The 26,948-nt window shown below is 44.2% G+C and overlaps 3 protein-coding genes across 3 annotated transcripts; all 3 read right to left on the reverse strand.

The window, feature by feature from the left end:
• Positions 1-2,305: 2,305 nt before the first annotated feature.
• On the reverse strand, positions 2,306-3,251 carry LOC107160336 (olfactory receptor 14C36). Its single transcript, XM_015507017.2, has one exon. It carries the CDS (start codon positions 3,236-3,238, stop codon positions 2,306-2,308), a length of 933 nt encoding a protein of 310 aa, XP_015362503.1. The 5' UTR covers positions 3,239-3,251.
• Positions 3,252-16,735: 13,484 nt separating this feature from the next.
• On the reverse strand, positions 16,736-17,881 carry LOC107160338 (olfactory receptor 14C36-like). Its single transcript, XM_015507018.1, has 2 exons — positions 17,845-17,881; positions 16,736-17,385 (listed from the first exon to the last, which is right to left on the reverse strand). Exons 1-2 carry the CDS (start codon positions 17,879-17,881, stop codon positions 16,736-16,738), a joined length of 687 nt encoding a protein of 228 aa, XP_015362504.1.
• Positions 17,882-18,320: 439 nt separating this feature from the next.
• On the reverse strand, positions 18,321-20,185 carry LOC107160339 (olfactory receptor 14C36-like). The gene has a single exon (XM_015507019.2). The coding sequence runs from the start codon at positions 19,986-19,988 to the stop codon at positions 18,984-18,986; it is 1,005 nt and encodes a 334-aa protein (XP_015362505.2). The 5' UTR covers positions 19,989-20,185; the 3' UTR covers positions 18,321-18,983.
• Positions 20,186-26,948: the final 6,763 nt, after the last annotated feature.

Genomic DNA, 26,948 nt, shown 5'->3' on the forward strand with positions numbered 1-26,948 from the left:
TGGTGATGTCCCACATTTCAGTTAAGTGCTGCTGTCCCACAGTGCCTGTGAGTTCTGGCAGTGTCCTTGCCCCTCATGCACTCACCCTGGTACAGGTCTGGGTGCCTCTGTAGGAGTCTGTGGGGAAGGTGGACAGCACATGTTTGTCCTGTGAGGCTGTTCTGAAATGACAGGCAGCCTCCCCCTCCTTAAGTGCTCTGTGCCAGGAGCTCCTGACTGCCGTAGCGACTCACTAGATGTTGTTCTAGATCCGTAAGAATGTGGTTCGCTTGCATTTAGTTTTCTTCTTGGGCCACCGTGCTCGTGGGGACACGTCGCGGCCTTTGAGAGTTGGAGGCTGTGCAGCTCAGCCTCTGTTCTCCACAGGGCCAACAGGCCTCCACCACAGGCAATTAAACGCAGCCCCAGGGCCCATGTCCCCCTGGTATTCAGCTGTCCTGTGGCAGTTGGGGTTCCCCAGTCAGGGACACTGGTCTCCACTGTAATTTCTAGCCAGAGGGACAGTCAAGGGCTCTATGAGCGTTCAAGGCTTCCTCTCACAGGTCTACTTCTTACCGTCTGGTGAGGACGCTCCCTCTGGGCTTCCTAGGGTGGGAGGGGTCTGCAGCAACAGGTCCCTTCTACTTTTCTACAGCACCTCAGAGGTCACCTAGCATTCCCTTCTCCTTCTACTGTCACAAGGCAGGTTTCCATTTCCATGTGATCTAGTGGGAAGCAACCTTCCGTTCAGAGTTCAGCAAATCAAGGAAAAATGGCTTTAGTGCCTTTGTAACATCACCTCTAGAGTCTATGCTGAGGGGTCCGTGGGAACAACTGTGAGCTGACCCTCACTGGTCATCGCCGTCACCATGCATATCCTCAGTTATTTGACCAGAGCTGTACTTAATTAGCACCAGCATCGGAAAACTCCCTCTAGCTTTGAAAAAGCCCCGCATTTCCCCTCATTTCCAATTGGTCAGTATTGGTATGTTTTTGACTGTGTTTTGTTTTGACTGTTTATTAATTTTTTTATTAACAAATATGCCATCAATCAAATTTTAAAAATATATCTATTAAACAGTCTCCTATACTTACAATATTTCTACTTTTTAGATAAATACATTTAAATTTTCTTCCTGATACTGAAATCTGTCCATGCAGTGTAGAGCAATATGGTTTCCTGAAATTGTCATTCTGCCCATACCTTAAGATTTCATGAATGGATTTAAATTCCACAAACATTTCAATTATTTTAATTTAATCGACTAACATGAAACTTTAACAATCATTTTGCTTTTTTACATTAAATTTACTTACTATCTTTATATTATATTCATAGTTCAAAGTTGTTATCAATAATAACAATAGAATATGACAATTTAAAACCCAGAATTTTAGGAAGAATATCTCTCCAGTATGATTAAACATTGAAAATACATCTTAGGATACAGTGTGGATAGATGTTTCCTTTATGGAACCAAATGAAGAGATTGAATTGAGCTGACCAGATGTAATATGTAGGCAGACAGCTGGGTTTAACCTGTTCATTGAGACATTGAAGACTTTACTCAGCAGAGCTGGTGAGAATTCACAGCCTTGAAAATGAAACACGGGCTATTGGCTTGTGACATGCACACAAAGGCTCATCCCATGCACCTGGCCACTTAGGGCATTTCCACAGCAACAACAAATGGACCCAGTTGGGGGAATCATAGATTCTCTTACAGCCAATATAGGGCTGGTTCTGAAGGACAAGAGCTGGTGGCCACCACCCCTTCCTCAGTTGACATTTCAAGTTTATCTCTTTTATTTTCCAGATATATTGAAGCATTAATTTGCTTCCTAATAAATCTAACAGTATAATATTTTTGGACTTAATCTTGTTCATTTTCAAACTAATTTAACTGACTAAATTATATACAAGATTAAATATTTATTTCATACAAAATATATGATTTGATCATGCAGGCTAGTTGCTATCTTCATACTTGATTTCTCAATATCTCCCTCAGGGCATCCTTAGCATTGATGTCACTAAATATTTAACAAGTAAAAAATGCCCAGTCTATATAGATTCTCAGCAAATATGTTGAACTCCATTTAAGAAAACATTCAGCTGCTAAAGTTCCTTACAGATTTTTTTTGGAGGGGGATGATTAGAAAGTGTGACACAAAATTCAAACCAGTTGCTTGATAAGACTGAGTCTGCAGCCTCACAAGGGCCATTCTGCAGCAGGCAGTCTGCTCTGCAAACCAGACAGGCAGGGTTTGGTTCAGGTTTGAAAGTCACTGGGCAAAACTAGAATCATCCTCTGATGTATCTTGGTTATGCTCCGGAATAAACCCTTCTCAATATGACTTTCCGCACAGCTTCCTTTACCTGTTTGTTTCTGAGACTGTAGAGGACAGGATTCAAGAGGGGAGGAACAATAGTGTAAAACACAGAGAGAACTATGTCCTGAATCGCCTCACAGGTCACCGGCGGCCTTAGATACACGTAAGAGATAGAACTGAGGAAGACGGTCATCACGAGGATGTGGGGGACACAGGTGGAGAAGGCCTTCCCCTGCTCCTGTGTGGGGAATCTGAGCACAGTAGAAAATATGCGCACATAGGACATGGCGATGAAAATAAAGCAGCCGCCACATACCACCACAGCGGAGATGAGAATGGAGAGCTCATTGCTGGACGTGTCAGAGCAAGAGAGCCTCAGCAGGGAGGGGATGTCACAGAAAAACTGAGGGACCTCATTGGAGCCACAGAAGTTCAGCTGTAATGTGTTTCCAGTGTGTGCACCTGCGTAGACCAGGCCACTGAGCAGGGAAGCCAGGGTCAGGTGGACACAAAGTTGGAGGTTTATGATAGTTGAATAATGGAGGGGCTGGCAGATGGCCACATAGCGGTCCCAGGCCATGATGGTGAGAAACAGAATCTCCACAAAGGCACAAAAAATGACTAGGAAGATCTGGGTTGCACAGCCAGCCACTGAAATGGCCCTGTGGCCAGTGAGAGAGTTGACACAGGCAGTGGGGACAGTGACAGAAATGTAACACATGTCCAAGATGGACAGGTTCCTGAGGAAGAAGTACATGGGTGTGTGCAGGTTCTGGTCAGCAGTGGTGACGGTGACGATGAGAAGGTTCCCTAAGAGGGTGGCCAGGTACATGAGTAAGAATAACATGGAATAGAGGAACCTCAGTTTCCAGCCTTCAGCAAAGCCCATGAGGAGAAACTCGGTCACCATGGTGGAGTTGGCCATCTTGTGGAGATGCTGTCGACTGGGAGGCAGAGGAAAGAAGACAAGGGGCACACAACAGTCAACAACCATCTCAGATGTTCTTCCTCCAAGTGTTTACTGCTATATTAGGTAATCTGTGCATGGAGGGACGTCCACTACTGGCTTCCTGATTGGCTTCACCTCTTCTGAGTAGATTGGACTCAGAGCTCAGGAGGTTCCCTGTCTTCTGTAACACCCAGCACCGAGTCATCGTCTCAATGAAAACCGAGTACCCAGTGCATCTGAAATACCAGTGTTAGAGTAAGGTCACAGTTCCACGAAAGTGTCATTAGGAGCTGACCAGCACCTTTGGGTGGATGTGGACACCCAGCAAGGATGGGCTCAGTGCCCTCCTGCACGGTCTGCCTGTCATCAAGAGACATGCCTCTATTCACTGTCCTGTCCCTATGTGCAGAAATCAGTATTGAGAGTCTCTACACACTCCTAAAGCCTGCCACTGTCAGGACTTCCAGAGTGGGTGGTAGGCTGCTGATTTACATGTGATTTTACAATGTTGTTCTATGGAAATCTTTCAATTCTGCAAATTATGACTCCGTCAATGCTTCGAGCAAAGTTGAAGCTGTAACTGAATTTGAAGTCACAGCTCGAGGTGAAGTAAGCCCCCTGTGATCACACGGGGAACTGAATACTGGGACTTCCTCGGGATCCATGCTGTGGATGTTGTAGGTACTCTACCAAAGCCTGGGTTTCATGACACTCAAATGTATACCTTTGTAATAAAATGGATGGAGGTACTTCCTAATCTTGATCTTCTGATTATTTGTCATTAAAAGTATTTGGCTTTTTGGGTGGTTATGTTGCCCCCAAATTTACTCCTGGGTTTGGTACTGGTTCCACAGGATAGCACCCTGACACAAACAACCGTAGTTCTGCATTGTCCTCTGCCCCCAAGTCCCCTCCCTCATTATCTCTACTGCCTGTCTTTCCTTGCTCCATGGACTAATACTTCACTTCTCTCTAGAACAATTTTCCCTATTGTTCTATCAGCATGTGCAATTTTGTAACACAGATTTTATGTATTATGTTAGTTTTGTAGGATAATATTTGTGCCTCAGTGATATAACTGTTATATTAAATATCTCCATCAACAAGAGTCATTTACTAAGGAAGAAACGGTCTTAAAGAGAGCTAACTAGTGCATCTCAAATTGTAAGTGTAGCAGTGTGTGGGGAGATGAGCCTGGCTTACCCAGCAAGCCCTGTACGCAGGTCAACATAGGCCTAGTTCTGCTGGGGTCCTAAGGCCAAGGCTGCAGGGCCCTGGACTGCCCATCACCCTCTCTGGTCTTCTGCACCTCCTGCTCTCCTTTCCTCTCCCAGGAGGGGATTGCGGGGTTCTCGAAAGCCTTTGCCACCCCCATTCTCTTTGGCTGTTTTCCTCATGTTCTGTTGCTTGCCAGAACCTTCCACTCCATGTTCTCACCTCCATGAACTGTAGGAACCATATGTGTGAGGTAAGGTCTGGCTTGGTCTGGTAGATAGGTGTTTTTTACTTTCCCATTTTTTCTTCTTTGTCATTGAAAAGGTATTACAATCCTTTTTGGTCAGAAGTTCATTAACCACTGACTTTCCCTTTGTGGGAAAACCATTGGCCGCTAAGTCCTGAGAGGGTGTCATGGCTGTGTCCTGACTTTTCCCAGCTCAGGTTTCTTGTCATGTTAACCCTGCTGTCCCTCTTTGGACCAGGTGTCTTGCTGAGGTTTCCTGGGAATCTCTGAGGTTTGCCTGTGTATCCACCTCTCTCTACGTCTTTTCTCCAAATTCCCTCTGTCTGTCATGACTGCTTTGTATGTCATGATGTTGACTTCACATTAGTGTCTTTTATCTCATCTGGAAAATGTACATATACACCCTTATGTGCATTATTCACGTTAAAATAAGCAAAAGTGGTTTGAAACTAAAACTTTTAAATTCATAGGGACAGCATAAAGAAAGACTTATCCCCACGTTTCAGCTTTCACCTTATCTATGAATGCACTCCTCTCCCTGATAGTGCCACTGTGGATTTAGAAATATAGCAATAAAACATCTGATAAATACTCTCCGTGCTTCTACTCTCTTATGATTTCAAGACAACAGTTCTGACTTATTCTTCTGATAAAATCATTTTTTTTTGCCACCTCACTGCACCTGGGCCATTGGTTGAATTATAAAACACTCACTCTGAGGGTCGTGTGTTCTCCTCCTGAAGCAAAACAGTCTCCCCTGCTGTCTTCTCCAAATCTCTGGCTGAAATCTGGTCTCCCAGGAGTTTTCAGACAGACAGGCTTTCAGGACATCTCCAGAGGCACACAGGGACAGTTTCAGGTTGTGCAAACAGGCTGGTGTGCTCTCTTTATATAAAATGTGGGTGTGTTCCTGCCATCCCCAGAGGTCCTCCGGGAACACAGCACCTACCTCCTGATGATGGGGCTAGCTCACAGTGACTCAGGTAGGCAGTTTTCTCCACAGCACAGGGGAAAGACCAGTCAACTGCAGGGTGGACATGAGGTTGAACTAGTAGACATATTTTACCTGTGCAGGTGTGTGGGGATCATGGAATCAGGCACTGTGGGAACGGGAAACTCGCTGTCCTCCACGTGTGGAGTTTCACTGGGGCTTCTGTGTGTGCCTCAGAGACCAAGTCCTGCATTCTGAGGGGCCCAGATGACTAGCCTGTGCCCTGAGCCTGGTAATCTGTGATGGCCTCCACCATTCCTTCTCTGAATGACAGGATTGTGTATTTGCCATGTTCAGATTGGAGAGAGTGACAGAGCTCATTGCTTGCATGTCTTTAAGAACTCTGAACATGTCACAGTGTCTTGAAACTTTGGAAATCCATGAATAAATATAGGCCAGGACAATTTGGAGGACAGGTTTAGTGCCTGGACACCAGCCCTGACACCAGCTGAATGGATCTGGAGACCCTTTGCATTCCTGTCAAATACATTAACCCCTGTAGGGAGAGCTGTCTGGTAGCTTTCAGATCATTCACTGTGATGCACGAGCACCAGGCCCTGACTCCCCAATGTCTCCAGCACTGCAGACAGAGCCCCACACCAGTGGGAGGCTGGATCTCCTCCTATCTCCTGCTGAAGCCTGTGATAAATACTAACCTGCTTCATTTTCCTATTTATCAATTCTATGTAGTTTTAGTGAATGTGTTCCTAGAGTATGTGGCCTTTTGTTTTTCCTGTCTTTTTTCATGAACCAGAATGTTTTCAAGGGTAAGCACACTGTAGCAAGTTCCATAACCCCGTTCCATAGATGATTCACAGTATTCAACAGTAGGAGTGGGCCACAGCTTCTTTTGATTCATTCATCCATTGACGGATAATTCATTTGTCTGATATTCTCAACACCACTTGATAGAAAGGCCATTTTTTCTCCAAGACGTGAGTTTTGTTCCTGTGAAGGTATCAGATGACCTGTTGGCTTCTCTCTGTGCCTCCTGTGTCCGTGGTCCTTGTGGGTGTGGACGCCATCATCCTGTTGCTTTCTCCCTCCAGTTCTGTAGCGTGAAGGATCAAGCCTGAGATGCCTCCAGGACCTGCCTCCTGGTTCACATTACTACTTTGGGTCTTTTATTCTTCCAAATAAGTTTTGGGACTGTTCTTTTCTCACATCAAGGATATTTTGATGGGGATTTCTTTGTACCTTTATAAGTTTTTGTTAGTTTATCCATTTTGCTAATATTAATTCTGCCTGTCAAAGAATATTTGAGGTTTTTCTAACTTCTAAGGTCATCTTTAATTTCCTCAGGTTTTCACTGAGAGGTCTTTCACTTCTTTGATCAGACTTATTCCCCAGTATTCTTTTATGGTTGGACCTGAGCAGAATAGTTTTCCTGATTTCTTTCTCAGGGCAGTCATTATTAGAAATAGGAACACAATTGACTTATGTATATTGGCTTTGTATCCTGCTACATTGCTGAACCTATTAGCTCTAGAATTATTCTGGTGGAATTTTGTTGTTGTTGTCAGCAAACAGAGATAGTTAGATTTCTTTTTTTTTCTACTTACAGCCCCTCAATTTCCTTTTCTTGACTGAGTGCTCTGGATGCAGGTGCAGGAAGCGTTCTGAATCAGAATGGTGAGCGTGAATGTCCCCCATCTTGTTCCTGATCTTGGAGGGAGTGGTTTCAGTTTTTCTCTATTATGTAGGAAGTTTGCTTTGGGTTTGTTGCATGGAGCCTGCAATGTTGAGGTAAGTTTCTTCTATCCTTGATTTTTAACATGAAAAAGTGCTGCATGTGTTGAAAGGTGTTTTGTTTGTTTTTCTCATCTAATAGGAGGACCATGTGATCCTCGTTCTTCCCTCTATTATGTGATGAATTACATCATTGATATGCTATTGTTCAACCAACCTAGCATCCTCAGATGTGATCCATGTCATCATGGTGTGATAGCTTCTTCATCTGTTTTTGAATGTCACATACTAATATTTTATTATGAAGTTTGCATCTGTGTTTATGAGGGAAATTGGTCTGAAGTTTCCTTTCTTTTATTTGTTCTGTCTGTTTTTGTTTATCAAGGTAACCCTGGCTTCATAGAATAAATTTGGGAGTGTTCTTTCCCTTTCTAAGTCAGGAAATAATTTGAGGTGGATTGACATTAATTCTTCTTTAAAGATCTGTAGAAATTAACTGCAAATAGATTTGTTCCTGATTTTTTTTTTTTGTGGGAAGTCTTTTAATGGCTGCTTCAATCTCATTGATTGAATCTGGTCTGTTTAGGTTTCCTATATTCTCCTGGTTCTATTTGGGTAGGTTATATGTGTCTTGAGATTATTAGTATCTTGTAGATTTTCTAGTGTATTGAAATACATTTTTCAGACCCCTTTGTAGTGGATTATGCATTTCATAACTGGTGTAGTTAGATCTGCTTGTTCATGTGTACGTATGTGGACTTGGCTTTCTTTCTGTTTCTTTTTATTAGTTTAGCTTAAGAGTTTATCAATCTTATTTATCTTTTCAAAGAACCCAATCTTTTTTGCACTGATCTTTCATATTGGCATTTTATTCTTGACCTCATCTTTGCTTTTAATTGTTTCTGACTTCCGCTGATTTTGGAATTAGTTCCTTGTTCTTTCTCTGGGCCTCAGATGTAGCATTCCATTACTTGTTACCCAATAGGTATCTCCCTATTTTAATGTCGGCACTCAATGTTCTCACTTCCCTCTTAGAGTTTTTGACATGCTATATGCTGTTTTCATTTGTTTCTAAGTATTTTTTTAATTAAAAATTTATTCTATGACAAATTCCCCAAAGTGTATGATTTAACTCCAGGTGTTAAAATGGTTTCCCATTTTATTTAGTTGTTGATTTCAAATTTGATTCCTTTGTAATCTGATAGGATCCAAGAAATTATCTCTATTGTTGATATTTGCTAGGTCTGATTTTGTGTCATTCAATATGATCCATTTTAGAGAAAACTCCATGTGCCACTGAATTTGGTTGTCAGTGGATATGATATTCAATAGGTGTTTCTTATTTCCATTTATTTAGTAGTATTTGTGAGTTCCAAAGAGTCCTTACTTAGTGTAAGTCTAGTTGATCTATCTAATGATGAAAGTGGTGTGTTGAAATCACCCAGGATTATTGTATTATCATCTGTTTGTTTCTTTACATTTAAAAGGATTTTCTTTATGTATGTAGGTGCACAATGTTTGAGGCATAAAATTTGTGATCATGGTGTCATGTTGGTGGATGATTCCCTTGACAAATATGAGTTGACCTTTCCCATGTCTTCTGATTATGTCTGACTTGCTATACTTTGTCTGACATTAGGGTAGCTACCCTGCTTGCTTTGAGTCTCCATTTTCATTTTATGTCTTTCCCACCCTTTCCCATTCAGCCTGTGGCTGTCTTTCCCTGTAATGTGAGTTTCTTGTAAACAATACACTTGGGTCTTGTTTGCAAATCCATTCTGAAAATATATATCTTTTCATTGCAGAGTTCCCATGCTGTGTCATTGTAGAGAGATGCTTATCCCTGTCATTTTATTTCTGATGCTTACTTCAGACTTGATTCTCCTTTAGTGGAGCATCATTCTAATGAGAGTCATCTCTATGCTGAGTCTGATACTTATTTTCCACTTCTTCATGAAATATTTCATTGAGTATGTTTTTCTGAGCAGGCTTAGTAGTTATGAATTTCTTTAGCTTCCAATTATCATAGAAGTTTTAAAATTAATCTTCAATTCTGAAGTGTATTTTTGCAGGAGATACTATTTTGGCTGGTACTCATTTACTTTCAGGGTTTCGTATAGATTATTTCAAGACCTTTTGACTTTTAGGATTTGGGATAAGAAACCAGTTAAATTTTGAGCTGGCTTATCTCTAAATGTGCCTTGCTCTTTATTTCTTACAGATCTTAAAAGTCTATCATTATTCTGTATATTAAGGACTTTTCATTACAATGTATATGGAGAGGATAATCTGCTTATTTGGGGCACTAAGTGCTTCTTATATTTGGAATTTCATTTCATTGCTAAGATTTGGAAGATACTCTAAAATTATTTCATTGAAATGATGGTGTGTTTCTTTAGTTTGTATTTCGGTTTCTTTGTGTATGTTAATAATTCTTAGGTTTGTTACCCTGATTTCTTAAACATGGTGGTCATGGTCTGTTATATCTTTTCTTTATTGTTGACATTAATTTCAAGATTACATACTTTTTCTTCAAGGGCTGATTATTCTGCCTTCTATGTGGTCTAATGTATCGATGGTGCTTTCATTTGAATTTTTAATTTAATTTTTTGAGTCTAATTTCTGATATTTCTATTTGGTTCTTCTTCAGAATCTCTCTTTATTGAGATGTACTTTTACTTCCTATATTTTCTAAGTTTGTTGTTCCTTACATCTACATTTTAGCTCACTGAACATTTAACTATGGACCTTCTACATTCTGTCTCTGATATTTCTCCTCCACAGTTTCAATGCAATAACTTGCTGCAGTGTTGTGGGCTATTTGTGGTGGTTTTTTCCCTTGATTTTTCATATGGTTTGTATCCATCTGCTGGGAGGATGATGGGTTCTACTTTGAGGCAAGGGTCATTTTCTTAATTGCCGTGTAGTTATTTATTATTGAATATAAATATAATACTTAATGAGTATGAAAGATAATATTTAATATTTAATTTAATATCACTTTAATACTTATTAAATATTATATTTAATATTTCAATATCATTATTTAATATTACTGCCCTCAACAGGTATCCTCTGCTTTCCCCAGTATCAGTACAACTTTAGAAGAAGATATTAAATCCTGTAATCTGAAATCACTTCATAGCAAAGCTTTGTAGCAACTAATCTTAAGAAAAAAAAGCGTGTTAAAAATGTTCTCTAGTTCCTTTATTTTTTATATGGGACTTTGATAGTTTTCTGGAATAATGCGATAATTTAGTTATTAAATGTATTAAAATTATTTCTACACTAACAAGTGGATGAATGGGGGAGGAGAGAAAATTTGGGCAAGCAAAAAAAGAAAATAAGAAAAAAATAGGATCCAAGGTATAAAAGCAGACAAAGATGAGTTGGGTGAATATGAGGCGGGAAGAGATATTGCAGGAGAGAAGGACTGAGTGGAGCATGTGTAACCCTGAGTTAGGAAAACAACGATGGAAAGATTTCAGTTGTTGCATTAAAACATTAAGAGAAATACAATCAAATGGGCTGAGTGAGCAAGCTGAATAAATAGGGAAACATACATTACTTCAATACGTAAATATGTTGTAATATGTGTGCTATGTGTGTTACCAAAATCGACATCATCATTGTTTATGATAATGCATCTCCTGGTAGAGCGATGTCTACTGAGGCTTCCTGACTTGGATTTCATCAGGATTTGGAACCATCCCTTGGGTTGACCTGTGAGTGTCCCCGGGTGTGGAGGTGGTGAGCCCACAGTTCACCTCTGGCACAGGTCTAGGAAACCTACTATGATCTTCGCTGTGTCCACTGAAACCCTACCTTTCTGTGTCATCTGAGCACAGTCCCTAATTATCTGGGACTAAAGACCTCAGGGGTTCTGTTAGCAGTGTCTCTTTTAACGCCTGGTAACTTCTGTGTATCCAATGTTGTCCATCCAAGTGTGGGATACACTGTGTGTGTTTTGCATTGAGTGGGGTGTGGTCATTAAGCTTGAGGTATGTAGTCTGTCTGATGTGGCACTGGATGACCCATGGATGGGTAGGACTCTGGGACTCTCTGGAGGACACAGAGCACAGGTTTGGGAGATTGTATCTGGGCACTGCATGGTGACTTGTGTCTGTTTCCTTTTCTTAAACCTAGTGCAAAAATGAATAAGTAAATTTAGTGAGAGATGTTGAACACTGTTGGAAATTTCTGAGTGGTTTCTTGGGGTTGCAGAAGGGTCACAGAATGTCTAGCTTCCCAGCTGTAGGGGTGGTTGACTTGGTGGATTTAGGAAACAGGGTCTGGAGGGAAAGGACACTGGAAGAACCCACAGGTGTCAGTTGTCCCTGTGGGTGGAGAGAAGCCCAACTGTCCTATTGGCTGCTCTCCTTTCTGGCATTTCTGGTTGGGCTGGGTGGATTGTTGGTGTTACTGCTATTTCTAAATGTCAACCTTGGGGAGAAGATGAGAGAGTTTATGTACATAATCACATAAAAGAGAGCCCAGGAACGATATTTCCGGCCACTTTTAAGTGGGTTGGAAGAGTGCTTGGGCAGGTTTTAAATGGACTTAGCTCCCTCACAGGTATTGCCAAATGACACTTCTGCAAAAAACCTATATATTAAGAATATTACCCTGAGTTTGCAACTAAGAAAGAGAGGCTCAGGGAGGGTCCTGAGCCTGTTTTATTAGAGATTGAGAAGGGCAATTGTCTGCTGAAGTCAGGTGGCCAGTGCAGGTCAGGGAGGCAGCACTATACCTCCCAGAACATTGCTGCTTTGTCTTGAGTTAAGGGACAAAAGATTTCCTCCAAATTTTTGTAAGGCTGAAGACCATGTAGAAAGTGATAGAGAACTCAGAAGTGTAAAAGGAGACTCAGAGACAGGATGCAGAGGCAGAAAGTGGCTGTTGGTCTCAGTGGCCACTACTGATACCAGGAGGTTGCCCTAGGTCACTGTTGCCATTACTACATTATTGTTTATTGTATCACGGAGGTAGCTTATTCTGCAGTTACATTCCACAGTTGCAATATGCAATGGAAGGAGCTTTGTGTAGCTCTCAAGAAAGTCCATTGTCTGAAGTTACTATTAGGTGGGGAGGTCCAGGAGCTTGGAGAAACATTGTAGTTACCCAGCAAGCCAGTTCCTTTATTCCCAGGAACTGAGATCAAGGTAAAACTCTTGCACAGTGCCTCCTCATAGAGGACATTCCCACATCAGCTAGGCATTGCACATGTGGTAGTTATCTTACTAGTTCCTGGGAGAAACTGCAGAATACTCTAAGTGTGAAAAACAAAATGCCTGCTATCCCAAGGGATTTTGCTCATCAGAGGAAATTTGCTATCTTGTACATTTCCTCAGGCAGAACCCTTACACAGAAGAATGCAAGAGCCCTGGCCAGGTGCATCTTCTTTGAAGAAACTGGATTTCCAGTGCTGCATTCAGAGTGGCTCTATGGGTGACCTATGTGATGAGTAGGAGCTTTTCCTCTGGCCCCATGGCTCCTGCATGTGGACTTGGCTCCTCTCCAGCCCAGGGGAGTCAGGAGGAGTGCTCACTCGTTGCAGCTGGAGGCTCATAGTAGATGAGGACCATCCCTCTACCATTACCCAAGACAGTGGCCCCTGCTGAAGCTCAAGATGCTCAGCTGCCTGCATGAGTGACTGGCTTCAGAGTCTTTCCTGGGACAGTCTGTGAACTCAGCAGGCAAGATCAACAGGAACCTGGAGACCTGAGGAACAGTGAGAGGTGGACATCAGAGAATGAGCCACCTCGCCTAGGCTGCACAACTGAGAAGTCCAGCCCAGGACTTTCGGGATAGTTCTGGTAAGTGCAAAGAGAAGGTGACACCCACAGACCAGGATGTGCCTGTCAGAGCTCAGCTAGACCAATTTGAAACATCAGATGCAGGAAAGAATTTCTGATTAGCACTGGAGGTCACTGCACAGGCGGGACACATGGCCAGTGTGTCTCCATCTGCAACAAGGACAAAGACCGGTCCCTGGTGGTTCCCAGTCATTAAATATATTCCTCTCGGATGAGCCAGAGTGGAATTCAGCCGCAGCATTGGCACCACACAAAGTGATGCTCTCCTGGAGAACCCGTCTGCATTAGGGAGGGCAGAATTGTCCTCTTCCTTCTCTGAAACCTTGAAGTTGCGATGTGCATGACTGCTTCGGTCACAAAGAGGAAATGGACCCTGGAGATTTGGGTAGAAGATAGGAGGGCCAAGATGTTGGAATAGAAGTGGCCGCCATATGGTCAGATAGAGAAGGGTCAGGGCAACAGGTGGGAACCCACACAGCACAGAGAGGTAGAAAGGCAAGTGGGAGCAAAGCACAGAGTCAGGGTACTGCCTCTCTGCCCCCTGGCTGGGGGAGGGGCCTGCATGCACTGCCCAGCTGAGAGGACAGCAAGTGGACGGGAAGAGACCAGCAGTGCCCATGGCAAAGAGGGCAGGCAGTTGTTTCCACTCAGGATCTGGTCCAAAAGGGGCTCCTCNTTCAGGAAACAGAACATTGACTCACTGTCTCTGGGGACACTGTCACAGGGTGTGGGTAGGGGATGGCCACAGACTACAGCCTCAGGTGGAGGGAATGCCTATCCCCAATGTGCTGCCAGTCTGAGCACTGGGGGGCACAGCTGGGTGGGACCCCCCTGGGTGGCTCCATGCGGCCTGTCCCACTCTCTGTGGTGAAGAGCAAGACCCGCCCAGTGTGTTTTCTCCTCAAGACCTGGTGGAGGCAGGGTCCTCTGTCCCATAGCCCCTGCAGCACAGTGTGTGGGGTTCCATTGCTTGCACTGCGCTCAGAGCTGCTCTGGTGGACAGCACAGCCCCACCAGAGCCACCTTCCCTCCACAGGTCAGGGGCCAGTGTGGGGTTTGGCAGCTGCTGGATGTGGCTTCTCCAGCTGAGCACTGTGAGTCTGGAAGGTATCCACAGGATTGATTCAGGGGCAGGGGACCCACTGTGACATGGCTCTGAGCTCACACTTCCTGACCATTGGCCTCTGTGTACCCCCCTCACTGGGGGACATGGTGATGTCCCACATTTCAGTTAAGTGCTGCTGTCCCACAGTGCCTGTGAGTTCTGGCAGTGTCCTTGCCCCTCATGCACTCACCCTGGTACAGGTCTGGGTGCCTCTGTAGGAGTCTGTGGGGAAGGTGGACAGCACATGTTTGTCCTGTGAGGCTGTTCTGAAATGACAGGCAGCCTCCCCCTCCTTAAGTGCTCTGTGCCAGGAGCTCCTGACTGCCGTAGCGACTCACTAGATGTTGTTCTAGATCCGTAAGAATGTGGTTCGCTTGCATTTAGTTTTCTTCTTGGGCCACCGTGCTCGTGGGGACACGTCGCGGCCTTTGAGAGTTGGAGGCTGTGCAGCTCAGCCTCTGTTCTCCACAGGGCCAACAGGCCTCCACCACAGGCAATTAAACGCAGCCCCAGGGCCCATGTCCCCCTGGTATTCAGCTGTCCTGTGGCAGTTGGGGTTCCCCAGTCAGGGACACTGGTCTCCACTGTAATTTCTAGCCAGAGGGACAGTCAAGGGCTCTATGAGCGTTCAAGGCTTCCTCTCACAGGTCTACTTCTTACCGTCTGGTGAGGACGCTCCCTCTGGGCTTCCTAGGGTGGGAGGGGTCTGCAGCAACAGGTCCCTTCTACTTTTCTACAGCACCTCAGAGGTCACCTAGCATTCCCTTCTCCTTCTACTGTCACAAGGCAGGTTTCCATTTCCATGTGATCTAGTGGGAAGCAACCTTCCGTTCAGAGTTCAGCAAATCAAGGAAAAATGGCTTTAGTGCCTTTGTAACATCACCTCTAGAGTCTATGCTGAGGGGTCCGTGGGAACAACTGTGAGCTGACCCTCACTGGTCATCGCCGTCACCATGCATATCCTCAGTTATTTGACCAGAGCTGTACTTAATTAGCACCAGCATCGGAAAACTCCCTCTAGCTTTGAAAAAGCCCCGCATTTCCCCTCATTTCCAATTGGTCAGTATTGGTATGTTTTTGACTGTGTTTTGTTTTGACTGTTTATTAATTTTTTTATTAACAAATATGCCATCAATCAAATTTTAAAAATATATCTATTAAACAGTCTCCTATACTTACAATATTTCTACTTTTTAGATAAATACATTTAAATTTTCTTCCTGATACTGAAATCTGTCCATGCAGTGTAGAGCAATATGGTTTCCTGAAATTGTCATTCTGCCCATACCTTAAGATTTCATGAATGGATTTAAATTCCACAAACATTTCAATTATTTTAATTTAATCGACTAACATGAAACTTTAACAATCATTTTGCTTTTTTACATTAAATTTACTTACTATCTTTATATTATATTCATAGTTCAAAGTTGTTATCAATAATAACAATAGAATATGACAATTTAAAACCCAGAATTTTAGGAAGAATATCTCTCCAGTATGATTAAACATTGAAAATACATCTTAGGATACAGTGTGGATAGATGTTTCCTTTATGGAACCAAATGAAGAGATTGAATTGAGCTGACCAGATGTAATATGTAGGCAGACAGCTGGGTTTAACCTGTTCATTGAGACATTGAAGACTTTACTCAGCAGAGCTGGTGAGAATTCACAGCCTTGAAAATGAAACACGGGCTATTGGCTTGTGACATGCACACAAAGGCTCATCCCATGCACCTGGCCACTTAGGGCATTTCCACAGCAACAACAAATGGACCCAGTTGGGGGAATCATAGATTCTCTTACAGCCAATATAGGGCTGGTTCTGAAGGACAAGAGCTGGTGGCCACCACCCCTTCCTCAGTTGACATTTCAAGTTTATCTCTTTTATTTTCCAGATATATTGAAGCATTAATTTGCTTCCTAATAAATCTAACAGTATAATATTTTTGGACTTAATCTTGTTCATTTTCAAACTAATTTAACTGACTAAATTATATACAAGATTAAATATTTATTTCATACAAAATATATGATTTGATCATGCAGGCTAGTTGCTATCTTCATACTTGATTTCTCAATATCTCCCTCAGGGCATCCTTAGCATTGATGTCACTAAATATTTAACAAGTAAAAAATGCCCAGTCTATATAGATTCTCAGCAAATATGTTGAACTCCATTTAAGAAAACATTCAGCTGCTAAAGTTCCTTACAGATTTTTTTTGGAGGGGGATGATTAGAAAGTGTGACACAAAATTCAAACCAGTTGCTTGATAAGACTGAGTCTGCAGCCTCACAAGGGCCATTCTGCAGCAGGCAGTCTGCTCTGCAAACCAGACAGGCAGGGTTTGGTTCAGGTTTGAAAGTCACTGGGCAAAACTAGAATCATCCTCTGATGTATCTTGGTTATGCTCCGGAATAAACCCTTCTCAATATGACTTTCCGCACAGCTTCCTTTACCTGTTTGTTTCTGAGACTGTAGAGGACAGGATTCAAGAGGGGAGGAACAATAGTGTAAAACACAGAGAGAACTATGTCCTGAATCGCCTCACAGGTCACCGGCGGCCTTAGATACACGTAAGAGATAGAACTGAGGAAGACGGTCATCACGAGGATGTGGGGGACACAGGTGGAGAAGGCCTTCCCCTGCTCCTGTGTGGGGAATCTGAGCACAGTAGAAAATATGCGCACATAGGACATGGCGATGAAAATAAAGCAGCCGCCACATACCACCACAGCGGAGATGAGAATGGAGAGCTCATTGCTGGACGTGTCAGAGCAAGAGAGCCTCAGCAGGGAGGGGATGTCACAGAAAAACTGAGGGACCTCATTGGAGCCACAGAAGTTCAGCTGTAATGTGTTTCCAGTGTGTGCACCTGCGTAGACCAGGCCACTGAGCAGGGAAGCCAGGGTCAGGTGGACACAAAGTTGGAGGTTTATGATAGTTGAATAATGGAGGGGCTGGCAGATGGCCACATAGCGGTCCCAGGCCATGATGGTGAGAAACAGAATCTCCACAAAGGCACAANAACATTGACTCACTGTCTCTGGGGACACTGTCACAGGGTGTGGGTAGGGGATGGCCACAGACTACAGCCTCAGGTGGAGGGAATGCCTATCCCCAATGTGCTGCCAGTCTGAGCACTGGGGGGCACAGCTGGGTGGGACCCCCCTGGGTGGCTCCATGAGGCCTGTCCCACTCTCTGTGGTGAAGAGCAGACCCGCCCAGTGTGTTTTCTCCTCAAGTCCTGGTGGAGGCAGGGTCCCATATCCCACAGTCCCTCCAGCACAGAGTGTGGGGTTCCATTGCTTGCACTGTGCTCAGAGCTTCTCTTATGGACAGCACAGCCCCACCAGAGCCACCTTCCCTCCACAGGTCAGGGGCCAGTGTGGGGTTTGGCAGCTGCTGGATGTGGCTTCTCCAGCTGAGCACTGTGAGTCTGGAAGGTCTCCACAGGACTTATTCAGGGGCATGGGACCCATTGTGACATGGCCCTGAGCTCACACTTCCTGACCATCGGCCTCCTGTGTATCCCCCTCACTGGGGGACATGGTGATGTCCCACATTTCAGTTAAGTGCTGCTGTCCCACAGTGCCTGTGAGTTCTGGCAGTGTCCTTGCCCCTCATGCACTCACCCTGGTACAGGTCTGGGTGCCTCTGTAGGAGTCTGTGGGGAAGGTGGACAGCACATGTTTGTCCTGTGAGGCTGTTCTGAAATGACAGGTGTAAGGACTAATAATAAAGAGGAGACAGAGACAAGGTGCAGATGCAGGGAAGATGGCAGAGTGGCTCTTTGTTTGAGGAGTTATTTTTATTCATACTAATAGGTTACATTGGGTCATTAGTACCATAAGCTTGTTATTGTTTAGAGTATCAGTAAGGTTAGATATTCTGCAGTTACAATTCAGTTACAATATGCAATGTTAGGGGCTTTGTGCAGCTCTCCAGAAAGTCCATTGTCTGAAGTTAGTGTTAGGCAGCAGATCCAGGAGCAGCAGAGCTTGGTGAAACATTGTAGTTATCAAGCAAGCAAGATCCTTTATTCCCAGGAGCTATGTGGCTGCAATCAAGGTTGAGGCTTGGTGAGGCTCTAACACAGAGGCTTCTCAAGTCATTGCCATACCAGCTAGACTTGGCACATATATTAGCTATATGACTAGATCCTAAGAGAGATTGCAGGGCTTTCTAAGGGTGGAAACCAGGTGCCTGTCACCATGAGGGAGTTTGCTCACCAGGGGAACGCTTCCCTGTACATTTCCACAGTTAAAATCCCTACAGACAGGCATCCTCCTCCTCATCCAAGTGCTCTATGCCTGCAGCCTGGATCAGATATAATTTGTTAAGGTCTTCTTCACTGCATTATTAGCATTGATATTGCTAAAGATAAGATCAAGATATCATCTAGTCTTTAGCATTTTATCCAAATTTTATGAAACATACGTATTAAAGAGTTGCTGAAATTTTTTTAAATGTGGGGAAGGAGAATAAAAATTGTAAATGAAATGCACAGCATTTCCTGAAAACACTTGAGTCTATAGGCCTCAAGGGGATGGTACTGTGGCAGGAGGTCTAATATGTAAAATGCAGAGAAGAAATGCTTTCTTAAAGTTTCTAAGTCATTGGGTGAAATGAGAATTACCATTTTAAATATCTTTATTTTTTTCTGGAATAAACCCTTCTCAATATGAGTTTCCGCACAGCTTCCTTTACCTGTTTGTTTCTGAGACTGTAGATGATAGGATTCAAGAGGGGAGGAACTATAGTGTAAAACACAGAAGGACCAATGTCCTGAGTCCCCTCAGAGGTCACTGATGGCTGTAGACACACGTAAGAGATAGAACTGAGGAAGACGGTCACCACGAGGATGTGGGGGACGCAGGTGGAGAAGGCCTTCCCCTGCTCCTGTGTGGGGAACCTGAGCACAGTAGAAAATATGCGCACATAGGACATGGCGATGAAAATAAAGCAGCCTCCACAGACCACCACAGCGGAGATGAAAATGGAGAGCTCATTGCTGGACGTGTCAGAGCAAGAGAGCCTCAGCAGGGAGGGGACATCACAGAAGAACTGAGGGACCTCGTTAGAGCCACAGAAGTTCAGCTGTAATGTGTTTCCAGTGTGTGCACCTGCGTAGACCAGGCCACTGAGCAGGGAAGCCAGGGTCAGGTGGACACAGAATTGGAGGTTTATGATAGTTGAATAATGGAGGGGCTGGCAGATGGCCACACAGCGGTCCCAGGCCATGATGGTGAGAAACAGAATCTCCACAAAGGCACAAAAAATGACTAGGAAGATCTGGGTTGCACAGCCAGCCAATGAAATGGCCCTGTGGCCAGTGAGAGTGTTGACACAGGCAGTGGGGACAGTGACTGAAATGTAACACATGTCCAAGACGGACAGGTTCCTGAGGAAGAAGTACATGGGCGTGTGCAGGTTCTGGTCAGCAGTGGTGACGGTGACGATGAGAAGGTTCCCCAAGAGGGTGGCCAGGTACATGAGTAAGAATAACATGGAGTAGAGGAACCTTAGTTTCCAGCCTTCAGCAAAGCCCATGAGGAGAAACTCGGTCACCATGGTGGAGTTAGCCATCTTGTGGAGATGCTGTCGACTGGGAGGCAGAGGAAAGAAGACAAGGGGCACACAACAGTCAACAACCATCTCAGATGTTCTTCCTCCAAGTGTTTACTGCTGTATTAGGTAATCTGTGCATGGAGGGACATCCACTAGTGGCCTCCTGATTGGCTTCAACTCTTCTGAGTAGATTGGACTCAGAGCTCAGGAGGTTCCCTGTCTTCTGTAACACCCAGCACCGAGTCATCGTCTCAATGAAGACTGAGTACCCAGTGCATCTGAAATCCCTGTGTTAGAGTAAGGTCACAGTTCCATGAAAGTGTCATTAGGAGCTGACCAGCACTTTTGGGTGGATGTGGACACCCAGCAAGGATGGGCTCAGTGCCCTCCAGCATGGTCTGCCTGTCATCAAGAGACATGTCTCTATTCACTGTCCTGTCCCTATGTGCAGAAATCAGTATTGAGAGTCTCCACACATTCCTAAAGCCTGCCACTGCCCTGACTTGCAGAATGGGTGGTAAGCTGCTGATTTATATGTGATTTTACAATGTTGTTCTATGGAAATCTTTCAATTCTGCAAATTATGACTCAGTGAATGCTTGGAGCAAAGTTGAAGCTGTAACTGAATTTGAAGTCACAGCTCTAGTTGAAGTAAGCCCCCTGTGATCACACCCACTCTCTTTGAAAGCCTCTGCCACACTCACTCTCTTTGGCTGTTTTCCTCATGTTCTGTTGCTTGCCAGAACCTTCCACTCCATGCTCTTACCTCCACGAACTGTAGGAAGCTGCTGTGTGCGGTCAGTTCTGGCTGGGTCTGGTAGATAGGATCTATTACTTTTAGTTTCCCCCCTTTTATTCATTAACATTGCAAAGGTATTTCAATCCTTTCCTAGTAAGAAGTTCATTAACTGCTGACTCCCCACTTGAGGTACAACCCTGCCTCGCTAAGTCCTGAGAGTGGTGGCATGGCTATTTTCTGTCTGATTTTTCCTTGCTCAAGTTTCGAGTCACATTAACCGGGCTGTCCCTGTGAGGACCATGTGTTTTGCTAACTTTTTCCAGAGTTGTCCGAGATTTGCCTGTGTTTGCACCTGTCTCTATCAATCCATTGTTCCTTTAAAAAATTCCTGTGGTCTACTGTGATTTCTTTTGTATGTTACGATTTTGACTTTATATTAATAAAAATATATATATCTTTATAAAATATATCTTTATAAAATTTACATATATACAACTATGCACATTATTCAAGTTAAAATGAAGCAAAGTGGTTTGACACTAAAACTTTTAAATTCATAGGGACAGCATAAAGAAAGACTTATCCCCACATTTCAGCTTTCACCTTATCTATGAATGCACTCCTCTCCCTGATAGTGCCACTGTGGATTTAGAAATATAGCAATAAAACATTTGATAATTACTCTGAGTGCTTCTATTCTCTTATGATTTCAAGACAACAGTTCTGACTTATTCTTCTGATAAAATCATTTTTTTTTTGCCACCTCACTGCACCTGGGCCATTGGTTGAATTATAAAACACTCACTCTGAGGGTCGTGTGTTCTCCTCCTGAAGCAAAACAGTCTCCCCTGCTGTCTTCTCCAAATCTCTGGCTGAAATCTGGTCTCCCAGGAGTTTTCAGACAGACAGGCTTTCAGGACATCTCCAGAGGCACACAGGGACAGTTTCAGGTTGTGCAAACAGGCTGGTGTGCTCTCTTTATATAAAATGTGACTGTGTCCCTGCAGTCCCCAGAGGTCCTCCGGGAACACAGCACCCACCTCCTGATGATGGGGCTAGCTCACAGTGACTCAGGCAGGCAGTGCTCTCCAGAGTACAGGGGAAAGACCAGTCAACTACAGGGTGGACATGAGGTTGAACTAGTAGACATATTTTACCTGTGCAGGTGTGTGGGGATCATGGAATCAGGCACTGTGGGAATGGGGAACCCAGCAGTCCTCTCTGCGTGGGGGTTCACTGGGGCTTCTGTGTGTGCCTCAGAGACCAAGTCCTGCATTCTGAGGGGCCCAGATGACTAGCCTGTGCCCTGAGCCTGGTAATCTGTGATGCCCTCCACCATTCCCTCTCTGAATGACAGGATTATGTATTTGCCATGTTCAGATTGGAGAGAGTGACACAGCTCATTGCTTGCATGTCTTTAAGAACTCTGAACATATCACAGTGTCTTCCATAAATGGAACTTTGGAAAACCATGAATAAATATAGGCCAGGACATTGTGGAGGACAGGGTTTAGTGCCAGGGCCATTGTGGCTGGATTCACACTTGAGACCTGATACCAGCTGAATGGATCTGGATATGTTTTACATTCCTGCCAAATAAATTCACCCCTGTAGGGTGAGCTATCTGGTGGCTTTCAGGTCATTCACTGTGATGCACGTGCACCAGGTCCTGACTCCCCAAAGTCTCCAGCACTGCAAACAGAGCCCCACACCCGTGGGAGGCTAGATCTCCTCCTATCTCCTGCTGAAGCCTGTGATAAATACTAATCTTCCTCTTTTCCTATTTATTTTACTATGTGTATTTAATGACTGTGTTCCTACAGTATGTGAGCTGCTCTTCATCGTCTTTCACATTCCACAGTGTTTTCAAGGGTATGCACTTCGTAGCACGTGCCAAAACCTCATTTCATGAGTGACTCACAGTATTCACACTATTCAACAGGGGCCACATTTGTTTATCCTTCACGCGCTGCTGGACACAGGGGCTGTTTGGGCCTTAGTCTGCTGTGCACCATGCTGCTCGGCAGATCCTTGCCCTATTTGAGTGTCTCCTCCTTCCCTCCTTTCTTCTTCCATCCCCCTGTGCTTCCTTCCTTCCTTCCTCCGTATTCCTAGTATTATAAGAGGGACTTGAGATGCCAAAGGTGTAGAATGTGTATTTGAAAAGCATCCAAAACTTATGGAAGGGCACACCTCTCAGCTTTTGATTGTCTGGGGATATCTTTATCTCTCATTTCTAAGAAACGGCACATTCTGGGTGCAGAGTTCTCATTGGGAAGTTTCATTTCTTCAGTAATGAGAACATCTCATCCCACTCTCCCCTGCCCTATAAGCCCTCTGCTGGGAAGTCTGCTGTTGGATGCATTGTGATGCCCATGTGGGATGGACTGATTTTTCTCTTGCAACCTTCAGAATCTTCTCTCAACCCTTCGGTTTTTGAGAGCTTGGTTAAAACTTCCTTGGGGTGGACTGGCTGGGAGGAGTGTCCTGATGCTGACTTTCGACTTCCTCTCCTGGAATGTTTGCCTCCTTCTCTAAATGTTTTTTTCTTGCTTCATATTGGCATAAAATTCATTTTTTAAAAAACTCATTTCCTTTCATGCTTTTGGCTTGAAAATGCTCCCATTTCAATTTATTGAAATTGAATGTCAACATGATGGCAGTGTTGGAGATCTGGTCTTTTTAGGAAAAAAGAAAGCAATGGAGACATTAGGATGCACTTAAGTGGAAGAGTAATGCAGCATGGAAAAAAAAAAGTTCTGCAAAAACCTTTCCCAAACCCATCAGAAGAACATTTTGAATTTGTCTTCATCATCCCATCCCTTAAGTTAGCACTGCACAGGATGGAGATGAAACTCCTTGGCTTGCATAATCCTCTTGCAGAGAAAAGAAGAGTGGGGGTTCAGCAGCGTTCCCTGCATTTCAGGACCCTGCCCAAGCATCCGGCTCCAACCCCCACCTCTGTCTGGGTAGACCGACGTGAGGGAGGTATTTGGAGTCAGTTGGGAAATAAGAAAGGGGGTTGGGACTTTTCAGTATCACCCATGTGACTGGAGTCACCACATGCCCCTAGTCCCCTACTAGGCAAGGAACTCAGAAGCTTGCATCACTTCTGCCCTCTTGGCTGTTAGGACGCTGATGTGCCATCAGTGTGCCCAGCAGCTTCTCTGTAGAGAAACCTGCCAACTTCTGCTGCTGGCAACTCTAACTTCCAACAAAACAGAGGACTCCGTATACCTTTCACCATCACGCCATAATGATTTTTGCATCTGCAGGCTTCAGGTACCTGAGCCAGCTCCCCGCCCTCTGCTCCCAGGAGTCATCCAGAGCTGCAAGACATATGTCCCAGTCAAGGGACCCAGCCCTGCAGTCTTTGCATCTCCTGGGTTTCTGATCCACCACCTCGTTCCTTTCTCCCTCTGTGGAGCCACTCAGGCAGTCCTGCCACCAGAGGCTCAATACTGTCATTACTGTGCTCACTCCACCCTGGGGACCTGGCCCATCTCTGGGTGGCTGGTCCACCACCCTGCTCCAATCTCCTCTTAGAGTGCCCTGAGCTATTCCCACTCAGTTACCTTGGCCCAGAGTTCCTCATCAGCAGCCGCCACATTCTCCAGGTGCATAAAGAACCCTTCTTTCTAGAGCCAGCCCAGCTGGCATTTCTAGGGACACTTTATCCCAAGGTCACAGAACAGCTACTAGTACAAGTGTGTCAGCAAAGAGCTCTGAAATCCCATTCGAGAGTCATTCCCCACTGCCTAAGTATGCACAGCTGACTTCTGCAGATAAATTGCTGTGTGCTGCCAAGCTGAGCCTCTGAAGCTGTTCTCTTGCCTGGATCCTGCCTCTTCCAGTGTGTGTGTATACGCAGCTCGCCCCGGGGCTGCATGTTGGTGCATTTGACCACAGTTTTGCAGTCTAGCTGCTCAGGCCCAGGTGGACAGCCTAACCTTTGTTGCTGGCTCACAGCCAGTCTCTACAATCCTGCACATGCTAGCTACCAGCCCAGCTGGCACACATCACTCACATCTGGATCCAGGCCTACACCACCTAGCCCTTGCTGCCATGCATGGGCCTGAGGAATCTTCTGTGTCCAGATTGTGCCTGAAGATTGTCTCCCCAGCAGAGTGTGCTTACACCACTGCTTCCAGCCCTGTTCTCAGCTGCTGGACACAGAGGCCCATCTGAGGGCCCCACTCTTTCTCCCAGCATTTGATCAAGAGATAAACATTATATGGAAATTGTGACATACAAGGGTATTAAAAGTGTTAAAGGTTTTTTTGTTTTTGTTTCTAAATATTTACTTTTTAGTTATAGGTGGACACAATATCTCTTTTTTATATCTATGTGGTGCTGAGGATCGAACCCAGTGCCTCATACATGCTAGGCAAGCGCTCTACATCTGAGCCACAACCCCAACCCTAAAAGTGTTGAGTTTTTTTACGTGACCAAAGTAAGGCTGTTATTAGCTTAAACTACACTGTTTTACGTAGGAAACATTTTACATGAACTTCTTGGTAGTCACCATGGGTGTGTATCAGATCACTGGTGATGTTGGTTGCACTAAAAAAGAGGTTTTAAATGCAGATGGAACAACCTCATCATGGAAGATGCCACATGGGACGTTCACAGCTGGAGAGGAGAAGTCCCTGCCCGGCTTAGTATCTAGGACATCCTGCCACTGTTTTTGCCTTTGTGCACCTGGTGAGTGTAAGTCGAATTCAAGGCTAATTCACTGTCCTGGGAATCTTCCCATCACTAAGAGCTCTACAAGACTGGCTATGCCTCTGCTCCATAAGTGGGGTAACAAAAATTGATACGAGCACATCTGTTCACAACACAGACCACTGAGGCTGAAGTCTCCTGTTGCTACCTAGTGCTCTGATAAAGGTGATTTTAAAATATTGCTGTTCACTGATAAAGCATATGATTTTCCAGGAGCGCTGAGGGGGATACAAATGAGAGGAGCGGTGTTTTCATGGGTGCTGACATACATCTTTTTTGTTGCTCATGGTCAGGAGTAAATTTAAGGCCAGCCTTAGGCTTTAGATAATACATGTATAATATGTATTTATATAATGATGTACATTTATATTATATAATCATGATACATTTTGCAAGGCTAGAGAGAGTGGCTGCTCTGATGGACATGAGCAAGGTAAATTGAAACCCCTTGGACAAGATTTGCCATTCCAGATGTCTCTAAGGACAGTCAGGATTAGTGGGAGGAGGTCAGAGTGTCATTCCTCGTGGAGACTGGGAGGGGTTTAAAACATGAATGAAGAACCTGCAGACATAGCAAGAAAATGAGAAATAGAAGTGGAGCCAACAGATGTGACTGAGATGCTGCAATTCATGATAAACTTTACTGAAGGACAAGGAGTTTATCTGCTGTCTGATTTGAGGAAAGGGACCAGCTTCACCATTCTGTGTGTGAACATCCAGGTTTGCTCGCATCATTTCATTGAAGGAAACATTATTTCCCCATGTTTGTTTTTGATCCATTTGTCAAAATGCATTGATTGGAAATGTGTATGTTTTGCTCTCTTCTAGATCCTGTTCCTTGGTCGATGAGTCTTTCAAAGCCAATGCCAATCAATTTTGATGAGAACAGCTTTGTGATATATTTAGAAGTGACGTGGTACGATACACCCTTCATTGTTTCCCTAAAGATTATTTGGCTATTTAGGTTTCCATAATACTTTCAGGACTTTTTTCCTACTTAAGGGAAGAATGATACTGGAATTTTTAAGCAGGAATTCCATTAAGTGTGTCTATTGCTTGGGTGACGTGGACACTTTTGTTAATTCTTCCAACCTGTGAACACAGGGTGTCTTTCCACCTGTTTGTGACTTCAGTTTATTACATCAGTGTTTTACGGAAGTCTAGGCAGATATTTCAGCTCCTTACATTAGTTACATTTTCCCTTGACTTTGGTTGTGTATTGAAATAAAAAAGAGGTTAGTTTTTTTTTTACTTCCAGTTATTTTCTTGTCAGCCTATAGAAAACCTGCTGACATATGGATGTTGATTTTTATTTGTGCAGCTTTACTGAATTCTCTCATTAGTTCTAATAGAGTTTGGGTAGCATATTTAGGTTTTATGTAGTGTCACACATGCAAAATGGAAGCATTTACTGTCTCTCTTTCTGATTGGGACCTCTTATTTTTCTCTTGCCTAGTTGCTCTTACTAGGACCCTCAATAATGCGTTGGTAGAAATGGTGGCAGTTGGCTTGTCTTCTTCCTGATGTGGGAATAAAGGCCGTCAGGTGCTTGCTGTTGAGTATGCTGTTAGCTGTGTGTCTAT

The sequence above is a fragment of the Marmota marmota genome, unplaced genomic scaffold, assembly GCF_001458135.2.
Source record: "Marmota marmota marmota unplaced genomic scaffold, marMar, whole genome shotgun sequence".
In the NCBI taxonomy this organism is placed as follows: domain Eukaryota; kingdom Metazoa; phylum Chordata; class Mammalia; order Rodentia; family Sciuridae; genus Marmota; species Marmota marmota.

Excerpts from the sequence above, each read along its gene's own strand:
- LOC107160339 (XM_015507019.2), bottom strand. The coding sequence starts at position 19,988 with ATGGTTGTTGACTGTTGTGTGCCCCTTGTCTTCTTTCCTCTGCCTCCC.
- LOC107160336 (XM_015507017.2), bottom strand. The coding sequence starts at position 3,238 with ATGGCCAACTCCACCATGGTGACCGAGTTTCTCCTCATGGGCTTTGCT.